The 13,567-nt window shown below is 48.0% G+C and overlaps 2 protein-coding genes across 2 annotated transcripts in view; both read right to left on the bottom strand.

Annotated features, from left to right (window-relative positions):
- zdhhc12b (zDHHC palmitoyltransferase 12b) overlaps window positions 1-358 on the bottom strand; it is a gene marked incomplete at its 3' end in the record, with an annotated part of 4,253 nt that extends 3,895 nt beyond the window's left edge. The window contains exon 1 of the mRNA XM_079524237.1: window positions 195-358. Coding sequence (XP_079380363.1) covers window positions 195-291 — 97 coding nt within the window. The 5' untranslated portion in view covers window positions 292-358. The remainder of the gene's footprint in view (window positions 1-194) is intronic.
- Window positions 359-11,941: 11,583 nt separating this feature from the next.
- Window positions 11,942-13,177, bottom strand: LOC306939733 (inverted formin-2-like; the record flags this gene model as incomplete). Its single annotated transcript, XM_079524418.1, has 1 exon — window positions 11,942-13,177. The coding sequence occupies one exon, from the start codon at window positions 13,175-13,177 to the stop codon at window positions 11,942-11,944; it is 1,236 nt and encodes a 411-aa protein (XP_079380544.1).
- Window positions 13,178-13,567: the final 390 nt, after the last annotated feature.

Here is a 13,567-nt window from a genome sequence, read left to right as displayed (position 1 = left end):
TTTGTTGGTAGGGCATTCCACATTTTAGTGGCATACTATAGGAGCGAAATGAATTTAAACCCTCCTTTGAGCCGAATCTGGGTTGCACATGGTTTGTTGAACCCCCTCAATCTGATCGATCTGTTTGTCCACTTCAGAAGCTCTAAATGTTTAAATGTCTGTGGTTAAAGAGCTAAATGCTGGCATGTACTCACCGGTGTCATGCAGGAAGAGTATCAAGGTGATGGCCCATGTCAGGACAACATGCGCTGTTCTCACAAGGAACCCTGAGCCGAAAACATTCTTAAACATGGTCCTAGCATCACCCTAGCATGACCCTAACTTAGACATGATCCTATATCACCCTAGCATGACCCTAACTTAGACATGATCCTATATCACCCTAGCATGACCCTAGCATGAGCCTAACTTAGACATGATCCTATATCACCCTAGCATGACCCTATATAGGATGACCCTAACTTAGACATGATCCTATATCACCCTAGCATGACCCTAGCATCACCCTAGCATGATCCTAACTTACATGATGATCTTAGCATGATCCTATGATCCTAGCATGCTCCTGTGATCCTATGATCCTGTGATCCTAGCATGATCCTGCGATCCTAGCATGATCCTAACTTACATGATGATCTAAGCATGATCCTAGCTCTGCATGACCCTAGCATGATCCTAGCTCTGCATGACCCTAGCATGATCCTAGCTCTGCATGACCCTAGCATGATCCTAACTGTCTTCCTATGTTAGATAGCTCCTATCCATAACGCACTGATAATCATCATTTATAGTTATAATAACAATAAGACTCATCACTAGTGTCCATAACCTGTTATCATTGATACAGTTAGCATACAGTAACAACCTGCCTGTCTATCTATCTATCTATCTATCTATCTATCTATCTATCTATCTTCTATCTATCTATCTTCTATCTATCTATCTATCTATCTATCTAGTAATAACCTGTTATCCATAACGATACAGTTAGCATACAGTAACAGTAACAGATACAGATACAGTTACAACAACCTGCCCGTTTGTTTGTGTTTGTTGTTGTTGTCAGCCTGCAGCCTAGTAGCAGACAGTGTTGCCAGATTTTGCACAGAAATAAGCGACCAGGTCTGTGAAAACAAGCCCAAAAGAAGCCACTCGACAAAATGATTAATTCAAATCTCAGCTATTTGAAAATAGCAGATGCGCTGTGAGCTTGGAGATCTGCTATTTAACAACATGATTTTATTTTATTATATTGTATTATTTATTTATTACATTTAACACAAATCTGGTATGGCAGTCCCTGGCAAAAAAATAATCACACCCGTGTGAACTGAGTGGTGCAGTGACGTCACACACTAACCATAGCAACCATGCTCACCTGTGCGTGGGGCCACGTACAGGTACACGGGTACATACACGGGTACACGGGTACAGACAAAGCTGGTTGTTGGAGTGGTTTGCACCACTCAAAAACATATTCAGATGGGGGTCTGTGTGGACCATAGGGGGTCTAGGAGGTCTGTGTGGACCATAGGGGGTCTGTGTGGACCATAGGGGGTCTAGGAGGTCTGTGTGGACCATAGGGGGTCTGTGTGGACCATAGGGGGAGGTATGTGTGGACCATAGGAGGTCTGTGTGGACCATAGGAGGTCTACGGGGTCTGTGTGGACCATAGGAGGTCCAGGGGTCTGTGTGGACCATAGGGGGTCTGTGTGGACCATAGGAGGTCCAGGGGGTGTGGTGTGGACCATAGGGGGTGTGGACAGTAACATGGGGGTTCGTGAGAACCCCTGTGGGGGTCTGGTGTGTGGACATACATGGGGGTCCGACTACTTCTTGACATGAAAATGTTTGAGAATCACTTGTTTAAACAACATTGGGTAAATAACTACACTTTAGAACAGTGGTTTCCAAAGTGGGGTCCGGGGACCCTAGGGGTCCTTGAGGGAGTTCCAGGGGGTCTGTAACTCAGAGTGTGTACAAATGGAACTCGTTAGGGTCCATTTGGCTCTCATCAGAGTTAAATTTACTTCGATCTACAACATAAATTGGGGGTCCCAGAGATAGAAATTACATTAAATGGGGGTCCGTAGTCCGTAATCCAGGTCAAACTGGGGGCCCTTTCTTGAAATGAAAATGGTTGAAAAATCACTGCTATAGAGCCATATAAATCTTCTCTTATGGGGGTCCTTGGCATATATTTTCAAATAGGCTAATGAGTATCATTTTGGGGGTCCTTGACGTGAAAAATGTCTGCTAACTTAACTGCTTTAGAGAGCAGCTGCAACTATACATCAATAAGCAAGTTTACAGAAAAACAAGCCCAATGTCGCTTATAATAATAAGCAGACATGGCAACACTGCCTAGTAGCTGAGCCGCGATTGGCCAGCCGCGTGTCACGTGACGAGAGTACGGCGTGCAGCGGGGGACATTTCACACCACATTTATTAGTTGAGTTCGTCGTGCGACGGTTTTGATTGATTGATTGAAAATTGTATTAACAGTTTGCAGAATTACAGTACATTTCAAGCACAAACTCAATACAAAGGCTGTTAACTGTGAGTGGACGACCCAATTAAGCATTACACTTGTTTACAACAGGGTCCACCATGTTCAATTCATCAAAACATTTAGAGACGTACAAATAGACACTTCTATATAGACAAAGAACAGTACAGGAATTCATCATAATGGAGGTAAAAAGGGAAAAGAAACATATACAGTGAGGGGAAAAAGGGGGGGGCGGTGGGGGGGATTCAGATTTTACGGGGGCCAGTTTCGAATTGCAGCCATCCGTAGGTGCCCTTTGAGAGCGGTTTTGAAGGAGTCAAGGGATTCGCATGTCTTAATGACTGTTGGTAGGGCGTTCCACATTTTGGTGGCATAGGAGCGAAAAGAATTTAGTCCCTTGTTTGTGCCGAATCTGGGTTGAACATGAACGTTGATGATCAGTGTGTTTGTTAATGCTAATTAACTTAACACTGTTAATACATTCATCAATCAATCAAACAAACAAAAGCATATTTATGTATATTAAAGAGTAAAACGTAAAGGGTATCCTCAAACGTTTTAATGTCAAGGACCCCATCTGAAAAGATGGGTATAGAAGCAGATTGATAGCGTCTTAGCATCACAGCGCTAACGTTTACATTGGTTTCCCCATAGAGGCAGCTAGCATGGTTAGCATCACAGCACTAACGTTTACATTGGTTTCCCCATAGAGGCAGTTAGCATGGTTAGCATCACAGCGCTAACGTTTACATTGTTTTCCCCATAGAGGCAGTTAGCATGGTTAGCATCACAGCGCTAATGTTTACATTGGTTTCCCCATAGAGGCAGTTAGCATGGTTAGCATCACAGCACTAACGTTTACATTGGTTTCCCCATAGAGGCAGTTAGCATGGTTAGCATCACAGCACTAACGTTTACATTGGTTTCCCCATAGAGGCAGTTAGCATGGTTAGCATCACAGCGCTAACGTTTACATTGGTTTCCCCATAGAGGCAGTTAGCATGGTTAGCATCATAAAGCTAAGGTTTACATTGGTTTCCCCATTGGTTTCCCCATCATCCGCTATCCGCTCTCACCATGGCAAGACGTGTTTTTTCTAGCTCCTGCGCGTCTGACTCAAAGTCACGGTTTTTTCCACATTTTTTCTTTCTCCTCCTATGGTGTACGGATTCCTATCTTAATATACCAAGGGGATTACATCGAGGTGAAATGGAGAAAAACAAAACCGTAAAAGAGGATTTTCAACCGGAATCTCACAGCGACTTTTACCTGGTCAGTGGCGAAGTCAACGGGATCATTGGAAAGCGGCCTGGATACGGCTTAGCAGCTATTCAATCCCTACTAGCACAAAGAGACAAACTCCAGACTAACAAAGGGAAGAGATCTTTCTTTCTCATTATTTTGTTACTGTCTGGCGACATCGAGAGTAACCCTGGTCCCGTGAACACACGACAAATGGCAAGACGGCTCCGGAGTGGACAAGTAACCGGAGAGAACAAAGGAATCACCATCGACACAACAACACCAATGCCGACCAGCCAGGCGACGACCAACAACAACAACACCGCTGGCATCCTTCCTCACCACCAGCCAACCTGCACACCCATGCTGGATATACACGCTGATGTCCCGGCTGTGGATACTACTTTCACAAGAGCCGAGCGCGTCCCAGACAACAGCAGGCGGAGGGATCTTACATCGGCGTCAGTCGAGGCAAAAGACACGGACAACACCACCATCTACAGGCATGAAGAATCTCCACATCCAACCAAGGGGGACAAAGCGGCTGGAGACGGACACCGTGATACTTTACCTGCTATTTCTGCTGTTTCTCCGGTCGACACCATGGCCCAATCGGCCCCACCAGAGCCCTCAACAAACCTGGACGAGGGACCCCATCCCCCACTCCCGCCACCCCACGACGACCCCCACGCACCCCCCACCCTCCCCCCACGGCAACCCGCGGCTTCTACAGACATCAACAATGGCCCTCCGCTTCCCTACTTCACCACGGAGGAAATAAGCACCATAGTCAGAGCCAACGGACTTCATATCTTTCACCTGAACATCAACAGCCTTGGACCCAAAATGGCTGAAATCAGGCATATGTTTCAATGCGGTAAGGCGAACATCATTAGCTTCTCTGAAACCAAACTTGATGAATCAACCAAAGACCCAGAAGTTGAAATAGAGAACTATTCTTTGATCAGAAACGACAGAAACAGGCATGGTGGCGGCGTGTGTATGTATATTCACAAAGACACTGAATATGTTACTCGTACTGACTTACAGCATGATGAAATTGAAACTGTGTGGGTTGAATTAATTTTCAAAAAGGCTAAATCAGTATTAGTGGGCACCGTCTACAGACCGCCTGACCAACATGGGTTCTATGATATACTTGAGGGGTGCTTAGCTGAGGAGGAATGTGTAGAGAAAATCCTGATTGGCGACTACAATACAGACATGCAACGTAAGGAAGCACCTGTGTTTAAGTCATTCAGTAAGTTCTGTGATCTACATAGTGTCAGTCAGCTAATTACCCAACCCACTAGAGTGTGTGATTCTACTCAAACTGTCATTGATCTCATTCTGTCCTCGGACAAATCCAGAATCTCCAAGAAAGGGGTTATTGTATGTGGGCTTAGTGATCATTTTATGATATTCTGTACCCGCAAAATACAAAAACTTAAGACCGGCTGCCACAAAACAGTCATATCAAGGGACCTCAAAACCTACTCTAGTGAGGTCTTTAACCAAGTATTGGAGAGTCTGGATTGGTCCGATGAGCTTAAAAGCACACTTGTCGAAGAAGCTTGGCTTGGCTTCAAAACCAAATTTACATCAGTACTGAACAACATGGCTCCTTTGAGAACCACCAGGGGCAAAACCCGCTCGGAACCATGGATGAATTCGGACATACTGGCTGCAATGAAAGCCAGAGACAAAAAATGCTCTGAAGTTCTAAAATGCAAGTCAAAGCTAGCCAAGCGCTTCGACAGTGTTCGCCAAGCTCGTTTGAACAACCTAAATACACAACGAATCAAACTACGAAACAGTGTAACTGCCATGACCAAATCAGCTAAAAGTAACTTCATTAATGATAAAGCTCAGGAAAACAAAAACAATCCTCATGAGCTCTGGAAGCTACTAAACAATCAACTAAGCTATGGTCAGAAACTAAAAACCAGATTTTCGAACATAAACATCAAATCTGACAACACTCTCATCACTGACAACCTTGATGTGGCCAACTACTTGAATATCTTCTTTACAAACATAGCAACAACTCTGGTTAACAAACTGCCCTCCCACTCTGGGCTCTTTGGTGTAGAGCACATTACAACCTTCTACAAAAACCTAGGTGTTTGTAAAGACGATTTTAAACTAGTTATGGTAACAACTGATGAGATAATTAAGAAACTGAGTGCCCTCCAACCCCACAAGGCCACAGGCCATGACAACATTCCCTCCAAATTTCTCAGAGACTCAGCCATCTCTATAGCTCCAATCATCACCCACATAGTAAACCTCTCCATCAAACAGGGACAGGTCCCCCAAGATTTCAAACTGGCCAAAGTAACCCCCCTGCACAAGAAAGGGAGTAAATTAGACCCCGGCAACTACCGCCCTATTTCTATTCTTAGTTCCATCTCGAAAGTGATGGAAAAAATAGTCTATGAACAGGTTGAAAAGTATCTTGCCACTAATAAATTATTGTACGAGTTCCAATCTGGCTTCAGAACATCCCACTCCACTGACACATGCCTTCTCTATTTGAGCGACCACATCAAACAAGAGGTGGACGCTGGCAAATACTGCGGCATGGTCATGCTGGACCTCCAAAAGGCTTTTGACACCGTGAACCACTCCATACTGGTTAACAAGCTAAAAGCAATTGGTTTCGATAGCACATCAGTGAGCTGGATGCAATCCTACCTGGAGGGGAGAGAACAGATGGTGGAAGTGAACGGAACACTGTCCCCCCCCCTCCCAGTGAGCTGTGGCGTTCCACAAGGAAGCATACTAGGGCCTCTACTGTTCCTAATATATGTAAACGACATGACTTCAGCCTGTGACTGCAACTTGTTCCTGTTCGCAGATGACTCAGCACTGCTGGTCTCGGACAGGGACAAACTGCAGGTTGAAAATGCCCTCAGCTCTGAACTCGGTAGAATCTGCACCTGGCTCGCTGATAACAAACTATCTTTACACCTGGGAAAAACTGAATCCATTCTCTTTGGCTCTATTAGTAATCTCAGCAAGGCAAATGGCTTCTTGGTTAGAGTGGGTGACAATGTTATCACACGTAAAGATGAAATTACCTACCTAGGTTCCATCCTGGAGGCTAATCTTTCCGGTGATAAAATGGCCACCAACGTAATCAAAAAAGTCAACCATAGAACAAGATTCCTCTACAGGATCTCCTCACTGGTCAACAAAAACACCTTGAAGACCTTAACAGGAGCCCTTGTACAGGGTTTCTTTGACTATGCATGCACCTCCTGGTACCACAGCACCTCAAAGGCCCTTAAAACCAGGCTCCAGACTTCCCAAAACAAACTGGTCAGGCTCCTACTTGATCTAGCCCCCCGAACCCACCTCACCCCTGCCCACTTCGACAGGCTGGAATGGCTTAGGGTCGACGACAGAGTACAGCAACTTGCAATGGGTCTGGTCCACAAGATTCGATACACCACCAAGATACCCATGTACCTGTCTAGATACTTCCTTAATGTTAACGAAGTCCACACCCACAACACCAGAGGGAGTGCAACGAACCATGTACAACCCAGATTCGGCACAAACAAGGGACTAAATTCTTTTCGCTCCTATGCCACCAAAATGTGGAACGCCCTACCAACTGTCATTAAGACATGCGAATCCCTTGACTCCTTCAAAACCGCTCTCAAAGGGCACCTACGGATGGCTGCAATTCGAAACTGGCCCCCGTAAATTCTGAATCCCCCCCCCGCCCCCCCCTTTTTTCCCCTCACTGTATATATTTATTTTCCCTTTTTACCTCCTTTTTGATGAATTCCTGTTCTGTCTATAGAAGTGTCTATTTGTACGTCTCTAAATGTTTTGATGATTTGAACATGGTGGACCCTGTTGGAAACAAGTGTAATGCTTAATTGGGTCGTCCACTCACAGTTAACAGCCTTTGTATTGAGTTTGTGCTTGAAATGTACTGTAATTCTGCAAACTGTTAATAAATTCTTCAATCAATCAATCAATCAATCAGAGGTAGTTGCCAGTGAGAGAGCTGGTGTTTGAAGCCACAGATACGAAATGTTTGGTTGTGTTTTTGATTGATTGATTTAAATATGTATTAACAGTTTGCAGAATTACAGTACATTTCAAGCACAACTCAATACAAAGACTGTTAACTGTGAGTGGACGAGCCAATAAAGCATTACACTTGTTTACAAGAGGGTCCACCTTGTTCAATTCATCAACACATTTAGAGACATACAAATAGACGAGGGATTTAGGGCCGATTCATACTACTATTTTAGAGCAGAATAAAAGTCGGTTCGGCTCTTGTAGAGCCTACAATGTGACGTCATTTGAGGTTCAGGGGGGCGGGGACAGTCCTAAAGTCGGCTCTTCGGTGCTACTGAAACTTTCTGACGAGCCGAAATCATTTCGGCACTACAGCGCCGAAACAGCGGTAAGATAGGAGTATGAATCGGCCCTTAGATTTTACGGGGGCCAGTTTTGAATTGCAGCCGTCAGTAGGTGCCCTTTGAGAGCGGTTTTGAAGGAGTCAAAGGATTCACATGTCTTAATGACTGTTGGTAGGGCGTTCCACATTTTGGAGCGAAATTAATTTAGTGTTTGATTGTGCCGAATCTGGGTTGCACATGGTTAGTTGAACTCCCTCTGGTGTTGTGGGTGTGGACTTTGTTGACATTAAGGAAGTATTTAGAGAGGTACATGGGTATCTTAGTGAAGTATTTAGACAGGTACATGGGTATCTTAGTGAAGTATTTAGACAGGTACATGGGTATCTTAGTGAAGTATTTAGACAGGTACATGGGTATCTTGGTGGTGTATCGAATGTTGTGGACCAGACCCATTCCAAGATGCTGTACTCGGTCATCAACCCTAAGCCATTCCAGCCTGTCAAAGTGGGCAGGGGTGAGGTGGGTTCGGGGGGTGAGGCCAAGTAGGAGCCTGAGCAGTTTGTTTTGGGAAGTCTGGAGCCTAGTTTTAAGGGCCTTAGAGGTGCTGTGGTACCAAGAGGTGCATGCATAGTCAAAGAAACCTTGAACGAGGGCTCCTGTTAGGGCATTCAAGGTGTTTTTGTTGACCAGTGAGGAGATCCTGTATAGGAATCTTGTTCTTTGGTTTTCTTTTTTGATTACGTTGGTGGCCATTCTATCACCGGAAAGAGTAGCCTCCAGGATGGAACCTAGGTAGGTAATTTCATCTTTCCGTGTGTTTGCAACGTTCATTTTGAAAACATGACCGACAAAAAACTCCCATATCTGCTGGGAGAAGTACAACAATGTGCAAACACAGCACACTTGGACATTGTGGACAGAAGGAGCCGGGAATCAAACCGCCAACCCAGGGATCATTGGACAACCTCATGCTCTACCTCCTGAGCCACAGCCGCCCAGAAAAGTTATGTCTTCAAAAAATATAAAGTGTGGAAAAAAAATGTGCGGAGGAAGTGGCACGATTAGCACGCATGCACACGCACGCACGCACACACACACACACACACACACACACACACACACACACACACACACACACACACACACACACACACACACACACAGACACACACACACACACACACCATAACCATAGCATGTCTATAACCACCAGTGACAGGCTGATATCAACACAGTGAGATCACAACAGCTGAATAATGCTCTACTTACAAAAAAACACAAATGTGAGGCCCGTGGAATGTGAAGCACCCCCGATGGAGACAACAAGCTTTCATCCTGTTTCCACCGCAGTCGAGGTTTCACAACGCCACGCCAGACCTCCCGGTCCTTCATTGCCATCCCCAGTTCCTGCTTACTGATGCAGGCACTGGTGTCCCTAGCGAGTCCCTACTTTGAGGCAGGATTCCAGAGAAGAAGGGAAGATATAACCTCATTGTCAGCTCTGTAGCAGTGGCCGGCAAACTGTGTTCTTCTGGATCGGAAGTGAAGAAACACGGGGAAGGTTGCTGTATATTAGAGAAGTCGATGGGTGGACTAGTGTAGAAGTTGATGGGTGGCTCTTCCAAGACAGATTTTGCTCTCATTAGAAGGCAGGTGTAAGTGCCATCCAGCTTTTTCTCTCATTTATTTTCAGTGTCCATGTCTCAGAGCCATGGAGAAGAATCGGCTCGGCCGTCGTCCACCAACGAGCCTTAGTGCTTTCTTGGATTGTAAATCCTCTTAGTAGACCTTGTGTTGAACTGTGCTTCCCTTAAAGTAGCCTTACATTAGCCGATTTTTTTCAATCTGAAATCTGATAGCACCACACACTACAGGATAATCGGAGCGGGGCAGAGCAAATATCAAACATTCTTGATAACCCAGCGGGCCGTGAACAGCACACACTGAGGAGGTGGCAAACCCGTAGCCTGGGTTAAATCCTGATTGGCTGCCCCAGCTGTCCATCATAACAGCCTGGGTTCCATCCTGATTGGCTGCCCCAGCTGTCCATCATAACAGCCTGGGATCCATCCTGATTGGCTGTCCCAGCTGTCCATCATAACAGCCTGGGTTCCAGTCTGATTCACTGCGTTCCGTGGATTTGTTTTGTCACTTCGCTACTCAGTCTGGAAAGGCTCCGCTTCCTATCTCCAAGGTAGGCGGGATTTGTAAAAGGGTAACATCGACCCGTGGCTTCTGATTGGTCTGTGGTGCATGTTGGGGGAAAAACACCAGTTTGACGTCGTATCAATGCGCAGCTACTGCTGTTGTCCTGCGACGTCCTCTTATCATTCACTAAACTCACCCCACACAGCTACTGCTGTTGTCCTGCGACGTCCCCTTATCATTCACTAAACTCACCCCACACAGCTACTGCTGTTGTCCTGCGACGTCCCCTTATCATTCACTAAACTCACCCCACACAGCTACTGCTGTTGTCCTGCGACGTCCCCTTATCATTCACTAAACTCACCCCACACAGCTACTGCTGTTGTCCTGCGACGTCCCCTTATCATTCACTAAACTCACCCCACACAGCTACTGCTGTTGTCCTGTGACGTCCCCTTATCATTCACTAAACTAACCCCACACAGCTACTGCTGTTGTCCTGCGACGTCCCCTTATCATTCACTAAACTCACCCAACACAGCTACTGCTGTTGTCCTGCGACGTCCCCATATCATCCACTAAACTCACCCCACACAGCTACTGCTGTTGTCCTGCGACATCCCCTTATCGTTCACTAAACTCACCCAACACAGCTACTGCTGTTGTCCTGCGACGTCCCCTTATCGTTCACTAAACTCACCCCACACACACAGCTACTGCTGTTGTCCTGTGACGTCCCCTTATCATTCACTAAACTCACCCCACACAGCTACTGCTGTTGTCCTGCGACGTCCCCTTATCATTCACTAAACTCACCCCACACAGCTACTGCTGTTGTCCTGCGACGTCCCCTTATCATTCACTTCACCCCACACAGCTACTGCTGTTGTCCTGCGACGTCCCCTTATCATTCACTAAACTCACCCCACACAGCTACTGCTGTTGTCCTGCGACGTCCCCTTATCATTCACTAAACTCACCCAACACACAGTCAGGTGTTTTGTACTACTGAATCTGACAGTGGACTACTGAATCAAATGAGTGTTTACTTTTTACCATAGGTTTTTACCCCCGAGTCTCAAACTGGCTCTATTTTACAGTGAGAAGCATGGACAGAGTGGCGCTGGCTGATGACATCAGAGAGAAGCATGGACAGAGTGGCGCTGGCTGATGACATCAGAGAGAAGCATGGACAGAGTGGCGCTGGCTGATGACATCAGAGAGAAGCATGGACAGAGTGGCGCTGGCTGATGACATTAGAGAGAAGCATGGACAGAGTGGCGCTGGCTGATGACATCAGAGAGAAGCATGGACAGAGTGGCGCTGGCTGATGATGTATCAGCAACAACGAGGCTCCATAACAGGTGACGTTAGGAAGTACCAGTCTGCCTCCTGCTCGCCAGAGTGAGTAGAGAAGTGACAAAACAAATCCACGGAACGCAGCCAATCAGGATGGAACCCAGGCTGTTATGATGGACAGCTGGGACAGTGAATCAGGCTGGAACCCAGGCTGTTATGATGGACAGCTGGGACAGCGAATCAGGCTGGAACCCAGGCTAGCAAACCCGGTCCCATCTCAAGGGGTGCATTTTGTGTGCACCTCCATGGTTTAACTAGTTTGACTAGTGCTGTGTGCACCTTCACTTTTGAACTAGTTTAAGCGCTCCAGGGGGGTGCACCTGGGCCGCGCCTTCTTGAGGTTGAAACCTCTCCTGATATCGGCCAAGAGATCGTCGCGGACAAACCCGTCGTTTTGCGGAGGAATGACATCTTTGGTCCTTTTTCGGTTCTCCGGTTTCTGTCTCGTCTTGGAATCATCCGTGTGCTTCTTTCTGTTCTTCTGTTTCTCCAGACTTTCCTTTCGGCTCTTGTTTTCAAACATGGCGTTGATGAACTGCGTCCGGAAGGTCTTCAGGTTCACAAAGAGGTCCTCCAAGGAGAGCTGGGAAGCGTCTTCAAACAGGTACGCGGCCAGCTCTCTCCGTTTCTGGTCAATCTCTGACAACTTCTCGTCTAAAGCTTGGCACGCCTGCAGGCTTTCCTCAATGACGATGGCGTACTGCTTGGTCACGTCTTCCACGGAGCTGGAGACGGTGTTGGCCGTGTCCTTCAGCCGTTTCAGCAGGGCACTGGTCTCCGACTGACAATGTTTAAAGTTAACCCCTGCCGCCTTTTCACAGATCTCTAGATCATCCGGCAGTGCCTGCAGTTCGGGTTGGTTTAGCTCCACCTCCTCCAGGATGTAGTGGAGCAGCGTGACGTTTGATTGGTTGGACTTGGTCTCGTTGAGCGTGAGCAGAGAGTTGATGCGGAAGCCCTCTGCGTTTCCCAGGTGACTCTCGTAGTTGAGGAAGTTTCCCACGTCCAGGACGAACTTGCAGAACCTGGCCAGCAGGTGGCTCTCCCGGACCGACTGGCAGGCGTCGCCCAGAAGCTTGGCCTTGGGCGTGAGCATGTCGACCACGGACGCCGTCTCCTCGCACACCAGCATGCACTCGATGCGCAGCTCGTAGCACGGCACGGCCACCAGCGCGCTGTAGAACCGGTCCACGTTGCTCAGCTTGTCGGCGTCGCCCCGGTACGAGCGCAGGCTCTCGATCTCGCTTTTCTGGGGCAGCAGCTTCAGGAGCTCCTTGAGCACCTCCACGTCGAAGTGGGTGCGGTCGCCCTGGCAGATGGACAGCACCAGGTGCTCGTGCGAGCACTTGAACTGCTTCAGCAGGATGGACAGGTTCTGCATCTTGTCGTTGCAAATAAAAGTGATCTTGTCCTCGCGCCGCGCCGCCCCGAGGTTCCTCTTCTCCTTCTGCTCGGCCGCCTTCATCCCGAACAAGGTCTCCAGGCTACCGGCGTTGAGCTCTATGTCCTTGTCCTTCACGGACCACATGGAGCGGTCCTCGCTGTGGCGACCGGCCACCAGCTTGTGCCAGTTAAGCTTCTTCATCTTCTTGCTGGGGTAGCGGCCCGCCTTGCTCGGGTCCTCCAGCAAGCGGCCGTGGGGCCGCCTGCGGCCCCCCGGGGGTGGCGGGGGGGGGAGGGGGAGGAGGGGGAGGGTGGCGGGACGGAGGCGGGGGAGGAGGAGGCGCCGGCGGCGGGGGAGCCGTCGTCGTCTTCCTCTCCGCGCTGCTGTCGGGTTTCCTGTGTTTGTCGCTGCAGGCCGCCGTCTGGTCGCCGCAGACGTCCCGCGGCTGTCCGGGCCGCGGTGGGGCGGAGGCGGGCGCCGAGAGACCCTCGGCTATGCCCGGCGGGCGGCCGGCGGCTGGTGGCTTCTGGCCGG

This window comes from Electrona antarctica, assembly GCF_951216825.1.
Source record: "Electrona antarctica genome assembly, chromosome: 16".
Classification (NCBI taxonomy): domain Eukaryota; kingdom Metazoa; phylum Chordata; class Actinopteri; order Myctophiformes; family Myctophidae; genus Electrona; species Electrona antarctica.
The sequence above is the reverse complement of the archived record's forward strand: the minus strand, read 5'-3'. Positions and strand labels throughout refer to the sequence as shown.